We start from the raw sequence: 23042 nt of genomic DNA on the forward strand, positions 1-23042 counted from the left end.
CAGTTTGGTGTAGCTATCATAGTAAGCAAGTTGTGAACAGTCTCCATCAGATCATGTTGCTGTTTTTGCAGAACTGAATTGTTTACCGTAGCTGTGACTAACTGTTTCTCTAGTTCTTCTATTATAGAATTTTGTCTGGATACTAGTACTTGAAGTTGATCTTTTTCATCCTTGATTGACTGAAGCTGAAGTGTGTGCTTGTCTTCCATATCAAGGACTTTTTTTTCTAGAAAGCTAATAAAAAGAATATAATTAGGATAAATTCAGCATTTCTGTGTTTTTAGCTGAAGATTGTTAAGCCTGTTATAGAAGTTATTTTCCATTTTAACATATTTTTACTCTGACTTTTTCTAAATGGATTCTGCAGAGAATGTTATTACATGCAGTGTCATGCAGAACACTATGAACTGTACTTAGTTTGACATATGCTTTGTTTGATGCATTACAAAACTATAATCTGTCCTAGTAGTCAAATAAATGAACAACTTTTCGGACACTCTATAGTATGCTCCGTATTGCCAGTTCATACACAATAACAACTCCTAATGTGTTCCACAATACTTCGGTAGTATGAAGGGAAAGATATTTTTCTTTCTGGACGTGAAAGGAAAACAATCTCTCTTGAGGGTAGTAGGAGAATCGGACATGAAACTGATTTAAACCTAGAGTAACTATTCTTTATGGTTATTTTGGTGCCGCGAATAATACTACTTTTATCTTCAGTCATTTAAGGAAAAGCTAGCCTCGGAGACTTTTATCATTAGAATAAGTGACCCATTTAAAGATCAAACCTATTAAGCTTTCTATTTTCTCTCCAGTTTTTAATTTAATATTTCTTTGGCCTCAACAAATACAACAGTCAGAACCAATTTATATTTGGAAAAGCTATGAATATACAGTTACCTAAAGCATGCTTGTTACCTTTTCCAGAATTGGAGAGGTAGATGGTTAAAAGGATGCACCTCGTTCTGATGCTGGTCAAATCTTTAATACTGTTTATTTAAAACATAAGAGTTTTGAGTTTGGTGGGTTTTGTTTTGTTTTTTTAAGCAATAAACTGAATGCTGGAAAGTTAAGAAATAATACTTCCAATATTCAGATCATTCTTACATGTTTCAGTAATGATGTGGTGATCTCAGATTTGGTAACTGTAGTCAAAAACTATAGTGACATTTTAAAATTTAATATTTACTTTACTCCCATTGGGTAAATATTCTTGTTTGTAGAAAGCTGGTAGATAAAGTCTTCAAGAAGTATACACAAATATAACAGGGCAGTAAACACAAATATCAAAACATGTCTGTCCAACTTTTTTTCTGATTGAAAAATATGATTTTGACATAGACTAAAGTATTCTGCTATTGCTGCTTTTAGATTCATGTCCAAATTGTTTACTATTTGAAACTAAAATAAACTTCTGAGGCTTGACAGTTATGCTTCATTCATATTAGGAACTAGTTTTGTCCCCCTTGACACATCCTTCAGAGATGATTAATATGACAATGTGGTGAATGAAGGTAGTTAAGCAAAAGCTATGACACCTTTGCTGGCCAACCGTTGGATATGGAAGAGGGCAGGGATAATGGTTAGATTTTAATCCTAGCTTTCAGCAAATTGAATGGTTGGGAGCCTGGGGCCTGAATAGGATCATCTCCTACACAATATAATGGATTAGAAATGGTAGCAGTAATCTTTGGCAGTGATCTGACTGTGCACCTGGATAGTCCTGTGCAAACGGACAACAACACATCTTTACTTTTAGCTGAGATGAAACAAGGTTTGATTGGGTTAGGCTGGATAGTAAGGAGCTGCAAGCCCTGTTCCAGAGCCTGGCAGCTGCGACACAACACCATCCAAGATTGCCTGATCAGAACTATCCTGCCACTCGTAGGAAAGGTTGCTGTGAACTACACCATCCCCGGAACCAACAACTGTAATTGGACATCATCATCACAAATGAGAACCGGAAGATGATCATCGTGGTGGATGTCAGAGTGTCCTTTGAGAACAGGACCCCGGCCTTCCACAACGCCCGAGCTCGAAAGGTAGAGAAATACACCCCTCTGGCTGAAACCTTGAGAGCTAAGCGTTACCAGGTTCAGACACATGCTGATCGTCAGAGCCTTGGGTACGTGGGACCCCAGTAGCCAGTGAGTGTTGAGAGAATGCGGAATCGGTCAATGCTACACTCGGCTAATGCGGCAACTCATGGTGTCGGACACCATCAGATGGTTGAGGGACATCTACATAAAACATCACTGGACAACAGCAATACCAGGTGGGATGAGCTGGAGTTCCAATGAGAAACGCAGTCGGTAAAGTATCTGAAATACTTCCCTGATAGATTGTACTTTCTAAATGGACAACCTACCCTAAATTCTCAATTATTGAGGGACAATCTTCACTCATCGATATATTCGCTTTCCACAACCAACTCTCTGTACAACTTCTTGTGAGTGATGTACCTGAATACTTGGATGTTAATATCTAAACTGTATTCTTAAATTTATTCACCTAAATTTGGGTTATTGCTGATTATGCACTATATGTATCTTACGACTTTTAAAACAAACTTTGTATTTGTGGATAAACTAAGCAATATATCCAGATTTACAGACACTCTTTTCTCAACCTATGTATTATATCATTTTTTAACATTAGCTCTAATAAAAATTTTTAAATCTGTCCTCTAATCCTGTGTCTTGCTCTGGTGGGCATAGAGAAGAATTTATATCTTGGTTGCAGTTAGCAGGTTCAGAAAGTGTTCAATTCCGAGAAGTAATTTTGACTCTAATTGGAAAACGCTTCAGTGCCAACTGTTATATAAAACTCAGGCCTGACAAACTCACTACTACTAATGCACCACTTTCATGGTACTGATTCATAAACAGTGTTTTGTAGGGTATCAAATGAAAGCTGGTGACATTCTGGTCATTAATATCTGTGTAAAATATGTGTACTGACACTGTATGAAGAATTATGTATACATTCTGAAAATGTTTTAAAGTCTGTATCAAAGCAGAGTTAGCATGCAGGTTTTCTGCCAGACCCATATTCGCCTATCCCTGTCTCTCATGTAAATTAAGCATAGTAAACAAAACACAATGGGAGCTATGTTTGCATTCCATGTTAACGTACTTGTGAAGTCAACAGGAAAGGAGTAGACAGGAAAACAAGCAGTGGGGGGGGGCGTGGGGAAGAGAGAAAAGAGTTTTATCTGGGGGTGCACTGCGAAAGGATATACTTCAAAGGTTTACTGGACTATCACTGGTGGACAAGTAAGACATTTTGTTATGCGTCACTTAGAGAGAAAATGGAAGGGTGCTTTTTGCATCAATAAATGGCCAATCCCAGCCATGTGGTTGGTGATGCTGGGAAAGATTGCTTTAAGTGACAAATTACTTTAGACGGGGATTTTAGCCTGTTAAAGTTAAGTTTAGATGCTAATAACCATGTTATACTTTTGGTTTGTGTGTAACCATTTTGTTTCCAATACTCTTACTCACTACTCATTTGAATCTTTGAATCCCTGTGCTTTAATAAAATTATTCTCATTTTTATTATAAATATATTTCAGTGCTGTGGTATTAAGCAGAGTGTGAATCCTCAGTTGACTCAAACAAGCTGAAGTATGCCATTCCCTTTGGGGATAGCAAACCTGATCATTTCTGTGAGTATCCAGTGACAAGAATACTGCAGGGGATGATTTTAGAGGGATTCAGATGCTGGGGTATATCTTTTGTTACCTGGAAGGCAAAATAAGGCTAGCAGAGCCCTGAGGAGATTATTTTGGTGGGTAACAGACTGGTGTTGTCAGGGAGCTGATGAGCAGTTATGCACAAGCAAGTCTTTCTCATACTGAGGCAGGGAGGGGGAATAACAAGGTAACTCAGTCTTGGGCACCCCAAGGAAGTGTCATGTGACTTAGGCACTTAGGAGCCTTTTGGTATGTCTACACTTAAACTGCTACAGCAGCACTAGTGCTGTCTATATCAGGGTTTAGTTCAGCATAGCTGTATCTCTCAGGTGTGTGAATTTTTCATACCCTTGAGAGATACAGCTATGCTGCTGTAAATTCCCAGTGTAGACCATCCCTATGTCTCACTGCAAGTCAGTAGGACTTAGGCTGCTAAATGCCTAGTCATTTTTGATGATGGGACTTAGGAGTTTAAGTCACTTAGGCACTTCTGAAAAGTTTACCCTAACTCCAACAAGAAAAATCTCTTTTCACATGAAGATATCTCCTGTGACTTCCCAGGACTGTTTAACCAAGATGTGGTTTCCTGTCTGACATAGGTTAAGATCTTTTAAACCTAGACATCTTTACTTGGCTGTGCCCTTTATATTTAGGCTGGCTGGTGGAGAGAAGGTGCAAGCAAGCTTGTGTATCCTGGCCCTGCAGTGAGCTCAGAGCTGATGCTGGCCAGCTGGGGCTTTTGGACTCTGCTGGGCCAATGGGCTCTGCAGGCCATGCAGAAAACAAGGCTCATAAGGTGGCTCTCTGCCTGTCTTCTTATATGTATTGGATTGAATAAAGCTATGGCCTTTTTATCCAAACAAGTGTGCCAGTCCATTTATTAGTTGTTGGCTATTGTGTCTCCAAAGTAAGATATCATTCTAACAAAGGATCTGTGTATTCATTATGAGAACTGTCATGACATGATAGTAGTTTGATTTCCTCTTTAAATGCAATATTTCCCTTGCAAAACAATGACATTAAAATGCATTTCTGAGCCCATTTCAGCTCCTTTCTAAATAACATTCAGAGAGGCAGAGGGAGAGGTATGACAGAAAGTGAGCAGGCAATAGATTGGGGATGTGTGGCAATGTTTTTATATGCAGTGTTGTCAGTCCCAGGATATTAGAGAGACCGGTGGCTGAGGTAATATCTTTTATTGGATCAACTTCTGTTGGTAAGAGAGGCAAGGTTTTGAGCTACACAGAGCTCTTTCTGAGGTCTGGGAAAGATGCTCAGTGTCGTAGCTAAATAGAAGGTCGAACATAGTTTAGCATGACTAGTTAATGTGTATTCTAAGGGACCATTGAAGATGAAGTGGCCAGTTACACCACTCTAATCATAGGACAAAAAGTGGGTTACAGATTGTTGTAAGACCATGATTTTTAATAACTAGCAAAGTTATGAACATAAGCTCTCTGGCTCGTTTTTTGAAGGTGTTGTGCGGGTTTCCTTTGAGGATGAGGACTGAGAGGTCAAATATAGAGTGATTGCTTTGTGAAAAATGTTCACCAGTAGATGATATGGTGCTTTTGTCTTTTATCATTTTCCTGTGTGACTTCATTCGAGAGCTTAGTGATTATCTGGTTTCACCCATAGTTGTTGGGGCATTTAGTGCACTGGATGAGGTGTACCACATATAATAGGCATGTGTATGACCCCTGGATTGTGAAAGGCTGTGTTGTGGGGGTATTGATCATTGTAGCAGTGGAGGAATAGCTGCAGGTTTTGCATTTGTTGTTCTGGCAGAATCAGGTGCCACTTTCAATTGGTGTGTCCTGGTCTGTTTTTATATTAGTCCTGGTAGTGCTTTTATTTTAGTCCTAAAGAAGATGTTTGAGCTTCTGCACATTTATGGCTTCATTGCACACAATCGTATTTCCTTTATTGGTCATGGGGAAAACCAAACCATCAAACTAAAAATGTTTTATTTAAGAAAACTTTTTTGTAGTGCACAGAGTGGAATTCATTACTGAAACAAATCAGTTATCCAAGATTAATCTTTAACATTGCATAATAGAATGTGTAGCTAATATTAATAGTTGTATACAAAGGCAATACAGAAGTGTGGGTTTGTATTTACAATAATACATTTACACTTTGAGGAGCAAGACTTCATGAACAAAGCTAATCATTTATAAAATTAGTAGGTTCTAAAAATTTCAGTTTTTACATAATTTTTCTTTTGAGAATGTTTTAGTAGATGTTTTTTAAAAATTACTATTTCAGTAGAAAAGTGGTAGAATAGTTAGGTTGAGACTTAATTTAGGCAATAATACCACCAATGACAATTTGTATAAATTGGAGAATACAGAGGTTCCAGTGGGGTTTTTTTTGCTCTGCTCCTCTCATTCCAGCTTTATTATTTTATGCTTACCAAAATAAAGGATTTCCCCTTATTATTTCTTAATTGAGTAAAGGTTCTGTAAGTTGGGCACAACCACATAAGTATCATTTTGGAAGAGAAATGTTTTCATGCAGGAAAAAATATTAAAAGGACAATTTAGTACGCTGGATAGGAAGAGCTATCTTACCTGTTTTTTTCTTGCAACTTAGTTATTTCATTGGTTTGATCTGAAATCTGCCTTTCTAATTTGTTGGTTGAAAGAGAATGTTCCAGAAGCTGAAGTTCAAGTCTTGTTGTCTGATTTAATACCTAAATTAAATAAATAAATAAATAACGCAACTTTGAAAACCCAGACTAAGTTTTTTTTGGTTGGTTATAATTTAATCCTATTCTAGAGTCACTAGTTATCACATGTAGAAAATAAAATAAAAATACGTAGTTTGTCATATAATCTGAAAGATGTACATGTGTGCATGCATACGTATACTGATTTGGGCATGAATATATTAATTAGGAGTATAATGGAAAATGCTCAGAATTACTAGTAGTGTTTTATTCGACCACTAAACAAATGCATCATAATTTATATTTCCACTTATCTTTATCCTTAGGAATGTTTCAGTGGTCGTTTTGTAAGCCACATTGGTGATTGTGTTTCAAAATTACTTTGTCCATTAGCTTTCTAATGAGGTAGATGAGAATCAGTATTTGAAATGTATTTACTCTTGGGGGGATTCTGCGTGACTGCGTGCCCTCAGAAAATGCCCCTTCCCGCCTCCTCCCCTCCCCCCCAGCAGATTTCCTGTGTTTCCCTGAAGAAAGCAGCTTGCATGGGGGGAGGGCGGGAGTCGACCATGGACACAGTTTGGGGGGGATTGCCCCCCTCCAAACAGAGGCGAGGCATGGGGGGGCACAGGGGTTACATGCCACTGCCACTCCTCATTCTGCAAACGCAGAGCTGCCCAGATGAAGGAGGCTGTGTCTGTGCTCCACTGGCTCCGCAGCTGAACGCCACCTCTTGGGTCCTAGTGCCAATCGTGCTCCCCTTCTGTGCTGGGAACCTTCCTATTTTCTATTTTGTGCAACAGTGAATGCCTGTGGCGGAAGTGGGGAAATGAGAGAAGCGAGGTCGGGGGAAGAGACCGTGGGGAAGAAAGGGGAGGTGGAATAGGGAAGGGGGGAGGGGAATATGGGAGTGCGATGAAGAAAAGGGGATATGGGGAATTGTGGGGGGAAGCGGGAGCCAGGCATGCCGCATCCCCTCGGAAGCAGCTGGGGCTCCCCTGTTAAACAGGCCCATCAAACCCTCACCCTGACAAACCCTACCCCCTACATCTGGACCCCTCTGATGAGCCCCACCCCCCAACCAGCTGCACTTGGACCCCCACCCCATCAAGCCTCACTCCCCCACCACTCGGACCCCACACCCAGTTCCCCCCGCAGAGTCCCAACCACCTTCACCTAGATCCCCTGCAGAATTTTTAGGTGCAGATTTTTAAATTTTTTGGCGCAGAATTCCCTCAGGAGTATTTATTGTATTTGCTCTTGAAGAATAATTTCCTATGTAAGATTCTTCCCATTCTTATATGACTATATAAAGAATTTTCTTTTAACATGACTGGGTGAAATCCTGGCCATGCTGAAGTTGTTGGGAATATTGTCTTTGACTTCAATGGGACCAGAAAGTCACAGGTGTCTAGAAGTGAAAAACATCATTTGGATTGAACTGTTTACCTTGTGACCAAATTTTTAAGAGACTCATTCCATGGTTTCAGTTTTAGTAAACTATTTCCTTATCTAAGTTCCTTTTTGTTCAGTATTACATCTACCACTGAAAAAACAATAGTATTGTGATGTGGCGTGGAAGATCGGTTTTGCTTTGTTACATTACATTCTTATGTGTGTTCTCTAGACAATGTCAGTTTTCTGTTTTAGAATAGCTTTTTTTTTAGTTCATCAGAATTTGGCTTTAGTTGACAGGAAGAATTGATTACTCACATCCTTCATGTTAAACAGTCATTCAGGACATGATTTCACACTTAAGTGTAATTGAGAATTATTGCCAAAGAATGAGTGTCCTTGAGAGAGCAATTGTTTGGTTAATCTCCATCTGTTATTAATTAAGCTTTTAACCTACTTAACAATAATTTCAGAGAGAGAGAAAGAAAGTTGTAGTGACAGTCTTTTTCCTAGTTGGGTAATTTCTGTGAAGACTTTACTATGAGTGGATACAAATATTTTCTCGGCAAGTGAAAAAACATGGGGATCCTTGAAAAATGGTGGTTCTTAGTGATAAAGCCATAAAGATGTATTTAACTTGTTTCTGAATGGAGCCATCAGTTTACCATACAGACTCAAACAAATATATATTATAGGTGACAAATTACCTCTTCCAAGTAACCAGATAATATCTATAAATAGCAGTATGTGTTGTGAATATTTATTAATTAATATTTGTACAATACTTTGAACATATGAAGCATAACATAAATGCTAAATATTTTAAATATCTACTATAGAAATACATATCTGAATTTGCTTACCATGTTAAAAGAAGTTACAAAATACACAATGCCATTTTACTTCAATCCAGGATTTAACCTTGTATATCTTAGCCCTGGTCTACACTACAGGGTTAGGTCGAATTTAGCCATGTTAGGTCAATTTTATAATGAATGCGTCTACACAAGCAACCCCGTTCTATCGACCTAAAGGGCTCTTAAAATCGACTTCTGTATTCCTCCCCGGCGAGGGGAGTAGTGCTAAAATCGACCTTGCTGGATCGAATTTGGAGTAGTGCAGATGCAAATCGACGTTATTGGCCTCCGGGAGCTATCCCAGAGTGCTCTAATGTGACCGCTCTGGACAGCACTTTCAATTCTGATGCACTAGCCAGGTACACAGGAAAAGCCCTGGGAACTTTTGAATTTCATTTCCTGTTTGGTGAGCGTGGCAAGCTCAGTAGCACAGGTGACCATGCAGTCCCCCCCCAGAATCGCAAATGAGCTCTAGCATGGAGCGAACGGGAGACACTGGATCTGATTGCTGTATGGGGAGAAGAATCTGTGCAGGCTGAACTCCGATCAAAAAGAAGATATGCTAATATGTATGCCAAAATTGCACAGGGCGTGATGGACAGAGGTTACAATAGGGACACACAGCATGCTGCGTGAAAGTCAAGTTGCTCAGGCAAGCCTACCAAAAGACAAAGGAGACAAACGGTCGCTCTGGGTCAGAGCCCCAGACATGCAACTTCTATGATCAGCTGCATGGCATTCTAGAAGGGGATCCTATCACTACTCCAACACTGTCCATGGACACCTGCAAGGGGGGAGTCTCACGCAACAGGGAGAAGGATTTTGTGGATGAGGAAGAGGAGGATGAGGAGAATGCGCAGCAGGCAAGCAGAGAATCCATTCTCGCCGGCGGCCAGGACCTTTTCATCACTCTGGAGCCAATACTCTCCCAAGGCGGGTTCCCGGACCCTGAATCCGGAGAAGGCACCTCTCGTGCGTGCACATTTGTAACTACAGTACGGGTTTAAAAGCAATTATGTTTAATGTTTGATTTGCCCTGAAGAATTGGGATGCATTCACAGCTAGTACAGCTACTGGAAAATTCTGTTAGTGTCTGGGGATGGAGCGAGAATCCAGGGACATCTCCATGAAGCTCTCCTGGAGGTACTCTGAAAGCCTTTGCAGAAGGTTTCTGAGGAGGGCTGCCTTATTTTGTCCTCCATGGTAGGACACTTTACCACGCCATGCCAGTATCAAGTAGTCTGGAATCATTGCAGCACAAAGCATGGCAGCGAATGGTCCTGGGTTTTGGTGGCATTCAAGCAAGATTCAGTCTTTATCTTTCTGTGTTAGCCTCAGGAGAGTGATATTATTCATGGTCACCTGGTTGAAATGGGGGAATTTTTGTAAGGGAACAGTAAAAGAACCCCGTTCATGCTTTACTGTTTGCACTTGGCTAAAAGGGATCACCCCATAGCCACGTGGCAAAGGGAGAGGTGAAGGGATCATGCAAATATCCACGCGGAGGGGTGAGGGCAGGTGTGTGCTGCACATCCTGAAAACCACAGCCCCTTCTTTTAAATGGCAAACCCAACTAGCATTGCTTGCTATGGGAAAGGAGAATGCTGCAGTTTGAAAACATTCCCACATGATATGAAGGCATTAGAAGCCAAACCCGCGCACCCTTTGGCTTACCATGGCTGCCTGGAAATTGAATTCTGTTGTCCAGCCGTGTGTGATGTGTCATCATACCGGCAGGTGCTCAATATAAAAGGCAAAATGTGACCTTGTACCTAAAGCACATGTGCTGTCTTCTGTGAATTGCTTGATTCACTGTGAAAGAGTTTCTTGTTCTCAGAAATGTATCATCATAAATTTTACTCTCCCTTTATATCCCTCTGCAGCTGCAAATGTTTCTATGCTCCCACTATCATCTCCATCCCTGAGATTATCTCAGATCAGAAGGCGAAAAAAACGCACTCGCAATTGCATGTTTTCCGAGCTCATGCAGTCTTCCCGCACTGATAGGGAACAGCTGAATGCATGGAGGCATTCAGCGGCAAAGTCCAGAAAAGCATTAAGTGAGCATGATGAGAAGAGGCAGGATGCAATACTGAGGCTAATGGGGGAGCAAGTGGATATGCTCAGGCATCTGGTGGAGCTGCAGGAAAGCCAACAAGAGCACAGACCGCCGCTGCATCCACTGTACAACTGCCTGTCCTCCTCCCCAAGTTCCATATCCTTCTCACCCAGACACACAAGAATGCGGAGGGGTGGGGGGGAAGAGGGGAGGCTCCAGGCACCCAGCCACTCCACTCCAGAGGATGGCCCAAGCAACAGAAGGCTGTCATTCAAACAGTTTTGATTTGTAATGTGGCTACAATAAGCAATGTGTTCTTGTCCTTCCCTCCTCTCCTTCTCCCCCACCCCACCCGGGCTACCTTATCCGTTATCTCCCTTTTTTTTTAATTAATAAGGAAAGAATGCATGGTTTCAAAACAATAGTGACTTTATTTCCGTTGCCAGCTGTGATCGAAGTGGGGAGGGTGGTGGCTTACAGGAAAATAAAACCAACAAAGGGGGGCGGGTTTGCAAAAAGGAGAAACACACATACAACTGTCAAACCGAAGCCTGGCCAGTCATGAAACTGGTTTTCAAAGCCTCTCTGATGCGCAGCGCACCTATCTGTGTTTTTCTAATCACCCTAGTGTCTGGCTGTTCAAAATTGGCAACCAGGTGATTTGCCTCAACTTCCCTCCCCTCCATAAACATTTCCCCCTTACTCTCACAGATATTACGGAGCACACAGCGAGCAGTAATAACAATTGGAATATTTGTTGCACTGAGGTCTAACCTAGTCAGCAAACAGCACCAGAGAGCTTTTAAACATCCAAAGGCACATTTTACCATCATTCTGCACTTGCTCAGCCTATAGTTGAACTGCTTCTTACTACTGTCCAGCCTGCCTATGTATGGCTTCATGAGAACAAGGGGTAAGCTGGGTCTCCAAGGATAACTACTGGCATTTCAACATCCCCAACAGTAATTTTCTGGTATGGGAAATAAGTCTCTTCTTGCAGCTGCTCAAACAGCATGGAGTTCCTAAAGATGCGAGTGTCATGCACCTTTCCCAACTGTCCCATGTTGATGTGGGTGAAAAGGTCCCTCGTGAACCACTAGTGCTTGCAGCACCATTGAGAAGTATCCCTTGCGGTTTATGTACTGGTTGACAAGGTGGTCCGGTGCCAAAATAGGGATATACGTTCCGTCTATTGCCCCACCTCAGTTAGGGAAACACATCCGCTATGACCTGCACATTTCCCCAGAGTCACTAACCTTGATAGCAGAACGTCTGTGATTGCATTGGCTACTTGAATCACAGCAGTCCCCACAGTAGATTTGCCCACTCCAAATTGATTCCCGACTGACCGGTAGCAGTCAGGCATTGCAAGCTTCTACAGGGCTATCACCACTTGCTTCTCAACTGTCAGGGCAGCTCTCATCTTGGTATTCCTGCGCTTCAGGGCTAGGGAAAGCAATTCACAGAGTTCCAGGAAAGTGGCGGTACGCATGTGAAAGTTTCGCAGCCACTGGGAATCATCCCATACCTGCAAGACTATGCGGTCCCACCAATCTGCTTGTTTGCCAGGCTCAGAATCGGTGTTCCACTGTATCAACCAGCCCCACTGCAGCCATGATATCTCAATTGCCATGTCCTGTGCTTTCAGGAATGTCTGTGTCCATGACCTCCTCACATGTCCTCATGCTGCTGTCTCTGAGCCAGGTTCCGCACATACTGCAGTATAATGCGCGAGGTGTTTACAATGCTCAGAACAGCAGCGGTGAGCTGAGCGGGCTCCATGCTTGCCGTGCTATGGCATCTACACGGGTAACCCAGGAAAAAAGGTGCTAAATGATTGTTTGCAGTTGCTTTCACAGAGGGAGGGAGGGGAGACTGACGACATGTTGCCAACACCACCCACGACAATGTTTTTGCCCCATCAGGCATTGGGAGCTTAACCCAGAATTCCAATAGGCAGAAGAGACTGCGGGAACAGAGGGATAGCTTCCCACAGTGCAACACTCCATGAGTCAGTGCTAGCCCTGGTAGTGAGGACACACTCCGTCGACTTAATGTGCTTAGTGGGGACATACACAATAGACTGTATAAAATCGCTTTCTAAAGATAGACTTCTATAAAATCGACATAATTTCGTAGTGTAGACATAACCTTACTCTACAATTTAGAACTGTTTGTTTGCTGAGGCATTTAGAAAAAATCAGTTTTTGATGATTTGTCTGCTAGCAGAACAAATGCTTTTCAATTAGAGCAATAATTAATGATATACCTTTAAATTCATTCATTTTGAAAAATGTGCGTCACTTATTGTGTGGTAATAATTGTTAAACTGTTTTTTGTTTGTTTTTTTAACTACAGCAATAAGATAGAAGGTATGTGGTTATTCAGTAGTGACCATACTTGTGGATGCAATTGTCTTGAGCCTTAAACCAGTGCTGGAATTATGTAAAGTTTTTCCACTTTAGTATGGGAACTTCTCAGTTTCTTTTAAAGACCCACACTTAAAGTGGGACTTTCACACTGAAGTCAACTAGAAAAAAAATTTGCCATTTACTTTTTCCAGTAGCTTCTTCTAATTCCTCAGCCTTTCTTCCACTCATTTAATCTTCTTATGGTTCATCCCACAGTGAAATCATAAAAATGTACTTATGACATTAGCGTCTTATGGTGGAAATGACTGTGATTATCCTAGATTCATTATGATATCACAACAGTATCCACAAGGAGAGAATAAGCTATCATGGAGGACACTTACTGATTAGGAAAAAATAAAATAAAGAGCAGAAAATAGAATCATTTTTATTTTTACAGTACTCTGAAGCCTAGAAAGTCATTTAGCAGATCAGAAGCATGGTCCCTGTCCCAAAGAAAATAAAACTCCAGTTTAGCTTTGACTTGACAAATTGGATGTGAATAATCAGGAAGGGGAAGTAGTATGGGTTACAACAGATTATATGATTATTCAGTTTAGGCTGGGGCAGATCTTGGAGGTTTTAAGTGCATTATGTATTAAAGAAATATGCAGCTAACATTTTAAAATTTCCCTGTTATGATCCCTTGTATGGGTTGCTTCAAAGCCCACTAAAGTCAATGAAAATCTGAAATGTATTACTTACTTGAGCTTCAACATCTGTCAACTTGCGGGTCTGTTCAGCTGTTTGATTCAGTAGGTTTGTGCCTATTTCAATCATTACTGCAGTCTGATTCTGCACTGCATTTTGCTGGATCTCTACCATTTCTTTCTTCATATTGTCTTGGATATAATTCTCAAGCTACAAGAGGAAAAGAAAGATAATTGCTTTCTTTGTATTTTTGTTTAAGAATACAGTCAACATGCAGATTAGCTCCACCAGAGGGAGCAATGGCAGGAGTGCATGCCGAGTTAAGGATCTTGTGACCACCAGAGTTAACCACTATTGTGTAGAACTATTCTGGGCAGGTTTAGAAATAGAATTATAGAATATCAGGATTGGAAGCGACCTCAGGAGGTCAACTAATCCAACCCCCTGCTCAAAGCAGGACCAATCCCCAATTTTTGCCCCAGATCCCTAAATGGCCCCCTCAAGGATAGAGCTCACAACCCTGGGTTTAGCAGGCCAATGCTCAAACCACTGAGCTATCCCTCCCCCCCCCCCCAAATGCTCAGAACAGCAGCGGTGAGCTGCTATATTACAACTATATTTGTCACCTTAAGGAATCAATGAGGTTCCTTTTAGAATCCAACATATTTTGAAAGGTTCATTCTTTAGTCTGAAGCTGCCAGGCTGTGCCTATATATTGTTTTATTCAAAACCATTTACAAAACCAAATCCATAGTCTGAGATGAAGGGTCAAAATGGACTCTTTAAATAACCAAGGTTAAAATGCTGTCAGCCACTTTGAACCTTGTCTATACTAGCACTCCCACCATTGTTGCCACTAGAGCTGCTGCACTAGTGTTAGTAGTTATGGAAAATTTTAGAAGACAAATACCTAAGAGTTTAGTCACCTTCCTCTATCAAGACTTCAGAAATATTTTGAAGAGCATTTTTTAGCTGCATGATTAAAGATCAGAGAAGAAGTCTGATTTTATCTCTCTCTATATATATATCTATCTATATATATAATGTGTATGTGTGTGAGTATATATTTATTCAAGAGCCTTTCAAACAGATGAAACCTATGGTGAGCCATTTTGGTTACTATAAACACCACATGTCTAGGAATGCAAAAATAAAATTCTTTGACCAAGAATTTGTTGAATTTTTAAATATCCAATGATTTGGATGTAAATCACTCTGATAATGTAAGCTATTAATGAACTATTATTTAAGGCAACACGCATCGCTGGGGAGGGGTTCAAACCCTATGGTATTCAAATCAATTTCAAGGGTGAATGTCTGCATTTAAAAGAAAACCTGGGATACCAAATTCCAGGAATATGAAATATTAAGACATTTTTCTTTGATCCAGTCCCTCATTCATTTTAACATTGGAAGTTTACAGTTGCTGGGTTAAAATTACAACTATATTTGTCACCCTAAGGAATCAGTGAGATTCCTTTTAGAATCCAACTCATTTTGAAAGGTTCATTCTTTAGTCTGAAGCTGCCAGGCTTTGTCTATATCTTGTTTTATTCAAAACCATTCACAAAACCAAATCCATAGAGTCTGAGATGAAGGGTCAAAATGGACTCTTTAAAATCATTTTATGGATTTCAGTACTATGGGAGTTTTTTTAAAAAAAGGTATTCTTTCAAAATCTCAGGATTTTAGAGCTTATATGAGTAAAATAAATAAAATCTTTCTCTTTGAGGATCTGAGAGGTTTTGGTCTCGATGATGAAACCTGCTAAAGAAAGAAAAGGAAGCTGGCATCTCCAAATTACATTTCAGAATTTCTGAAGCTTCACAGTCTTATAAAGCATAGAGGCCTTTCAGAAGAATTAAGAATAAAAGAAAGAAACCCCTGTTTGCTGAAGGGCCACGTGTTTTCCCAGTGCTTTGGAATTAGAATAGAGCATCTCTCTCAAAACCCAACATCTTTATGGGGTTAAATATAGCGCACAAACCCCCTTTTTGCTTTTTACTGCTGCTTGTAAGAATCATAGAATCATAGAATATCAGGGTTGGAAGGGACCCCAGAAGGTCATCTAGTCCAACCCCCTGCTCAAAGCAGGACCAAGTCCCAGTTAAATCATCCCAGCCAGGGCTTTGTCAAGCCTGACCTTAAAAACCTCTAAGGAAGGAGAAAAAGAAAGTCTAAGTGTTATTTCATCCAGTGGCTTAGGTGCCTTTTCTTGGTTTTTCCTCTCACATTTCTCTTCTCTTAGTTTACTCCTCAGATATTTCTTCACAAGTGAGTGGGCAGTTCAGGCTTTCTTCCTCTGCCATCTAATCAAAGTACCAAGCTTGATGAATTCTTCTACTCTATTTTTCTCTTAGGAGGGTGGGTATAGTACATTTCTCCTCTCTTTAGCAATGGATTGTCAATTTTCCTTCTGTCTGTTGGGTGTGCACTTTGCCAGAGGGCTGAAATCTCTCAATGACCTACCTGCTACAGCTTTCTCTTCTTAAATGCATCTGCTTTATTGCAGAACCTGGGAGATCTCTTTGGGAGCCTGAATGGTTGTTTTAGTGCTGATGACTCAACCTCAGATAGCACTGACTTTCAAAGAGAAAAAGTCTCTAACCATAGTCAATACATGAGACTTCAGTGAGTTTTAACTTTATGGGAATTCTGCATCTTCGTTATTACATTAAGATTTTTTGGGGGGAAATGGTCAGACTCCAGCTGCAAAATTTTTTAAATTACCTGTTTTTTATATTTGTTTTAATTCAGAAACTGATTTACCTGTAAATTCCCAGAAAATCTGTGTACTCGAAAGTGCTGTAATTTTGGAGAGAATACACAGTATTTGTCCTGCATAGTAAAGTGGTTACATTCCTGTTTTTAAATGCAACATTCAGTTCAGCCTTAAAAAGAAGCACAGTTCACAGAACCACATAATAAATAGACTTCAAAGGTTCTGTTTTGAAGGATCAGGGAAAGGAGGTAGATTTCTGATAGAATTTGAAAGATGGCACAATATGACAGTATTCTAACTGCACCATGCAGTGATATTCTCCAAAGTTTTTTTTGTCATTGAAGTTAGTACTGGATGAAATTTTTGTGTAAAAACCATATGTTCAATGCATGTTAATGACACCTTATTAAAGAAAGTAACCCTGAGTGAATTCACAGAAAAGTAACCCTTTTAACACAGGTTTTGATCCCAAAGCTTTTAGAAAGAGTTCAAAAAACACTTTAAAAATTAGTTTATTTCATAGTTAAGACTTTTAGTACAACGATAAAACATTTTTAGACACACATATAAAGCACTTTATTTAGATGTAAAATCTGGACTGTCATCCCTTATTACTTCAAATTCATATATTAAATGATAAAATTTGACAGAAATGTTTAACTTAAGTTGCCAAAAGAACGAGGGCAGATCAATCATATTGGAACACATTCTAAAACATCATTATTATAGCCAAGATTTTTTAACAAACAGCAAGCTTGAAATTGGTGAGGGAAAGAAAAACATGTAGTATCTGTTAATAGAAAATTATCTTTCAGCTGTTGGTTTGAGTATATTATTAATCACTTGCAGAAAGAATTGACTTGCCAATTCTTAGTTAAATGAAGAATCTTCGTGATCCATATTGTGTAGTTTGTGTTCATCTTACAGAACAACTTTGCTAATAGACTAACAAATAATTTGTGCTTTTCTGGAGACATTTTATTTTGTAATTTATCCATTTAAAATTATAAATGAGATTTTGGTTTTGTTTTCTTGAATGCTAAATGGTTTATCGAAACAAACTAAACATTTATGTTCTTGGCAGCAATAATTGTTTTATTAATACACACATTAAAATCCCTAATTTGCCAATTGCCAACCCCCATGAATGGCATGAATAAGCATATAGTACATGATGCAGATCTCAGTCTCAAAGGTCCCTGAGTGGAGCGAACAATCAAACTTTTTAATCAAAGTAGGCTCATCCTGATAACAGCCACGTTTATTCCCCAGACAATGAGAGATATGTGCCATGAACCATGAGTCCCTAACCCACCCTTGTAACCCAACTAATGAAGCCTTGCCATAGTAGAAGGACTTGATGATGAAATTGACTAAAAACTAAAACAAAAAGGAAACAGATTAGCTCATTTATTGTGGGTGGATGTAAAGTATCATCAGAATATAATTAGTGAATTTAAATTAAACTTCTCATTTTAATTAATATAACATTATTTATTATGAGTAATCTAATTTATAACACAGTTAAAAACATTAGTATTTTAACATCTAGTTTTAAGATGTTAGCATCTCTAAGGAGGGAATGAAAATAATAGTAGGTGGAAATAAGTTATTCTGATAACTGTGATTAAAGCATGATGCTAACAAATTGATTGAAGTAACTGATATCTGCTATTGAAATGAGCATGATCTTTTATTTAGTTTTCAGTCCAGAAAACACAAATCTAATACAAATTATCTTTCAGCAGGATGAGATGGGAGGAGAGACGAGACCACACAGCAATTACTATTAACTGCTTGCTTATTTCCTTATAGCATTCTGATACTACTGTGCATGCAGTGTGATTATAATCTCGGACTACACTGAGGATTTTAGGGAAATCTCTCACAGATACTTTAGCACTGGCACAGCTCCTCTGGTACTAGCAACAATGGTAAAAATGCCTGCAGCTGAACTACACTAGTGCCTCTACCATTGTTAACCTTGTTGGATCTGCATTTCTATTTGTGAAATGGTACACAATTTCCATGAAATCCTCAATATAGACTTTGTCTATACTACCACTTTTGTCCGTCAGAGGTGTGAAAAAAGTTTCACCGACAAAAGTGCTGGTATGGAGAGCTCTCCATAGCTAATGCTGCTGATTGGGGTGATTTAATTATGCTGGCAGGAGAGCTCTCGGCAAAGAGTGACTACTGGTGAGACCTTACAGTAGCACAGCTGTAGCGGTATAGCTATACCGCTCTAAGGTCTGTAGTGTAGACATAGCCTTAGCCTCGTATTCTATTGATGGCTATCTGAGGTTGAGTCATCAGCACTAAAACAACCATTCAGGCTCCCAAAGAGATCTCCCAGGTTCTGCAATAAAGCAGATGCATTTAAGAAGAGAAAGCTGTAGCAGGTAGGTCATTGAGAGATTTCAGCCCTCTGGCAAAGTGCACACCCAACAGACAGAAGGAAAATTGACAATCCATTGCTAAAGAGAGGAGAAATGTACTATACCCACCCTCCTAAGAGAAAAATAGAGTAGAAGAATTCATCAAGCTTGGTACTTTGATTAGATGGCAGAGGAAGAAAGCCTGAACTGCCCACTCACTTGTGAAGAAATATCTGAGGAGTAAACTAAGAGAAGAGAAATGTGAGAGGAAAAACCAAGAAAAGGCACCTAAGCCACTTACCTCAGTTTGTTGGAGGGATCTAGAGAGGAGAATTTTTGAGCATAGCAGAGGTTTTCCGAGAAACTAGAAACAGTTTCATTCCCATAAGGTGACAATTGGACACCTAACAGAATGGACTTGGGAATAGTCTGTAGCACAGTAGGATAGCTGTTAGGATAGGATTGCCAGGATAGCTATACCAGCAAACTCTCCTAATATAGCTTATCCTGGATCCCCAAATGAAATAAACTATACCATCGAAAACGCTTTTTGGGTGGTATAACTGCATCTAGTATAGGGCTTCTGCCATTATAGAAATATTGCTTGTTTTTTGTTTTGTTTTGTTTTCTTAAAAAAAAATCCCTTCTCTAACTACTATACCAGCAAAAATTTTAAGTGTAGACTTGGCTTAACACTTAGCGGTACATTGTGAGGGTAGCAGTAAGAGGAGGTGTCCTCACAAAGTCATCCTCTCCCTGTGGTCAAGAGACCTGCAATGTCAATTGGTCATTTTCCTATAGTTTTTTTAAAGCCCTGCTCTCTCCCCTCTTGTTCTTTTCTCTGACAAACACTGAGAAATATGGTGAGACATGAAAGTAGGAGACATAGCAAACCTCCATATTTTCAGCAGAGGAGGCAAGAGTTTGAGAAGGACATTTCTGACCCTCTTTTTATGTTAATTCTGTTTTTCAGCATTCCTATTAATCCTTTCCCCCGGAAATAGCTATAGTGGTTGTCTTCGCATATAGTGCTACAGTAGCGCAGCTGTCGCATGTTAGTGAAGACACTACTCTGCCAACAGGAGAGTCTCTCCCCTTGGCATAGTTAATCCACCTTCCCAAGGAGCTCTCCCATCAACATAGTGCTGTCTACATAGAGGGTTAGATCGGTATAACTTTTGCTCAGGGGTTTGGATTTTTCACACCCGTGAGTGATGTAGCTATACCAATATAGATCTGTAGTGTAGACCTGGCTGTAGTTGTCCTCAGACTTTGATTATATTCAGCAGTGTTCTCTGCAAATTATGTATTTTAAACTTTTGTAAAATACAAAACGTTACTTGGCATTATGGAACACGAGTGAGTTAATATTCAAACTTACAAAGAGCTCTTCTTCAAGTCTGTGAAACATACTCAGAGTGTCACAGCTAAATACAAGGTGGAACAGATTGTTTAGCATAAACAGTTGACATATTTCAAGGGATCATTCATGGTAAAGTGGCACATTAACAGCTCTCCAGTCATAGACGGGGAAGAGGGGGGAAAAGCTAGGGGTGAATTAAGTGGGTTATAGATTGTTGTAATAAGATCTAAAGGTATAGAATCTAGCAAAGTTATGAATTAAAGCTCAAGGCTTGTCTTTTGAGGGTGTTGTGCAGATTTCCTTTGAGAATGAGGATTGAGAGGTCAGATATAGAATGATTGCTTTATGAAAAGTGTTCACCCACAGGTATATTTGTTTGTTTTTCTGTCTGAGTTCATTCAAGAGCTTAGTGATTGTCTGGTTTCATCCACATAGTTGTTGTTGGGGCATTTAGTGCACTGGATGAGGTACAGCACATGTTGTGATAGGCATGTGTAGGACTCATGGACTGTGAAAGGTGTGTTATGGGGTGTTGATCATAGTAGCAGTGGAAATGTGTGTACAGGATTTGCATATTTTATGGTAGGGTCAGTACTGCTTTGAGTTAGTGTGTCCTGATCTGTGGGGAGCATACTTCTGATGAGGAGGTTGGTGTGTGTGTGTGAAGACCAGAAGATGGTGTTCAGGAACAATTTATTTCAGGATGTGTTCCCCATGTGTATGGGTTGTAATTGTTTGATACCCCATATCCCAATGTGGGGTGGTAGGTGACAACTAGTGGTGTGTGCTCAGAGGGGGCTTTATATTTGTATTGAAGCAGGTTCTTTTAGGGTATTTGGGATGGCCTGTTTCATGATGCAGTCTGTTTCTCTGCCGTGTCCTTATTTCGTGAAAGTGGTGTTAAGGTATATATCCTGGACTTCCTGTGGTATCTGAGTTCCTGGCTGTAGATAACTGATTTCTTGGTGTTTGGCATGGTCAATGGATCTGTGAAGATAGATCCATGGGTTTCTTGTATATAGTTGTCTGTAGGGTTCCATTGTTGAAGCTGATTGTGTGCTCAAGAAGTGGATGTTAGTATGGGCGTGTTCTACAGAGAGTTTGATGGATGGGTGGTAGAGTTATTGAAGTTGTGGTGGAAATCCTATGAGGCTATCCCTCAAGAAAATGAAATATCATCAATGTAGCTCAAGTATATCATTGGTTTCATGGTGCATTCAACCAGAAATTCTTCTTCAAGGTGGCCCATGAAGAGGTTGGCATACTGGGTAACCATCCTACTATCCATGGCTGTCCTCATACTTTGTCCAAAGTATTTTGTTGTTGAATGTAAAATTGTTGTGTGAGGATGAAATGGATGAGTTTGACCATTTGATTGAGGTAGATATCTCAGGGTTATACATGATCTGGTAAATATTTGAGGCAGACAGCGATGCCATCACTGAGTGGTGTTGGTGTATAGGTAGGTGACATCCATGGAGGTAAGGTTGGTGTCTCTTCACCAACAGAAGTTGGTCCAGTAAAAGATATTTCCTCAATCACCTTGTCTCAATAATGTCCTGAGACCAACATGGCTACAACAACACTGCATACATTATGGAACATAGCAATTACTTTGTGCAATTAATCTCCTAAATTGATTTAGAAAAAATCTGAGGGGAAAAAATTAAAGTAAAACAAGGTCTGCATAATATTTAGTTAGGAAAATATGTATAATTGCTTTGTTTCTCTATACCACATTCACTACGTTGTCTAAGCTTCCTGTTTCTAATTCTCTAGATTTTATTGGACAAAATGAGAGAGATTGAAAGAGTCACTGTAGTCGCTTACAAAAGATAAACTATACCTCTAGCACAATTGGGCCTTGGTCTCACTTTCTTGCCTGTTTCAGAGTGTCTGCTGTATGGCCCCATTCAGTTTATCGCTGGCTGACTGAGTCACATGAGGTAGCATCTGTCCCACAATCTGGAACACCTTTTAAAGCACTTCCCCCAAATGTACAGATGTGGCAGTGGGAATTAGTTCAGGTGGCCCTGGTGGAACTCCTGGGAATGCTAACTCACAGGTGCATTCTTGCTCAGGCTGGAGATCATAGTGTATATAGACTTAAAATACAAGTCTCTGAAATCTATGTCATTTAAATGACTGTTTTTTTAATTTAAAGATAAGAGATTAAATATTACATTTTATGTTTTTATTCAAAATTAAAAGCTACACTAAGTGTTGCTTAAGGTGAAATTGTTTTCCTGTATGTCAATGAACATGTATAACAATGAAATATATTTCAGGCTTTATACGAAGGAAAAAGTATAGTTTGGTTAAATATACGAGCATACAAGTCTTTCATCATTCTTACAAGTACAGAAACATTAATATTTTTTCCAGAATTATTAAATTTGAGAAATCTTAAGCCAGTCTTTGACAGTGGGGTTCCTGAACTCAGATTTAGCTATCATGTTGTCATAAATATAAAGGGAAGGGTAAACACCTTTAAAATCCCTCCTGGCCAGAGGAAAAACCCTTTCACCTGTAAAGGGTTAAGAAGCTAGGATAACCTTGCTGGCAACTGACCACAATGACCAATAAGGAGACAAGATACTTTCAAAGCTGGAGGGAGGGAGAAACAAAGGGTCTGTCTGTCTGTGTGATGCTTTTTCCGGGGACTGAACACTGAATGGAGTCTTAGAATTTACTAAGTAATCTAGCTAGATTTGCGTTAGATTATGATTTCTTTAAATGGCTGAGGAAATAGGCTGTGCTGAATAGAATGAATATTCCTGTCTGTGTGTCTGTCTTGTAACTTAAGGTTTTGCCTAGAGGGATTCTCTATGTTTTGAA

General features: G+C 39.7%; 2 protein-coding genes across 15 annotated transcripts in view; one reads left to right on the plus strand and one right to left on the minus strand.

Annotated features, from left to right (window-relative positions):
- MCPH1 (microcephalin 1) overlaps positions 1-23042 on the plus strand; it is a 229824-nt gene that overhangs the window by 140217 nt on the left and 66565 nt on the right. The window lies entirely within an intron of this gene.
- Positions 1-23042, minus strand: part of ANGPT2 (angiopoietin 2) — a 72129-nt gene that overhangs the window by 33738 nt on the left and 15349 nt on the right. For both annotated transcript variants that reach the window (XM_038397551.2, XM_038397552.2), the window contains exons 2-4: positions 13796-13951; positions 6271-6392; positions 2-234 (exon numbers count right to left, since the gene is read on the minus strand). In XM_038397551.2, coding sequence (XP_038253479.1) covers positions 2-234; positions 6271-6392; positions 13796-13951 — 511 coding nt within the window. The remainder of the gene's footprint in view (position 1; positions 235-6270; positions 6393-13795; positions 13952-23042) is intronic.

The sequence above is a fragment of the Dermochelys coriacea genome, chromosome 3 (genome assembly GCF_009764565.3).
Source record: "Dermochelys coriacea isolate rDerCor1 chromosome 3, rDerCor1.pri.v4, whole genome shotgun sequence".
Lineage (NCBI taxonomy): Eukaryota > Metazoa > Chordata > Testudines > Dermochelyidae > Dermochelys > Dermochelys coriacea.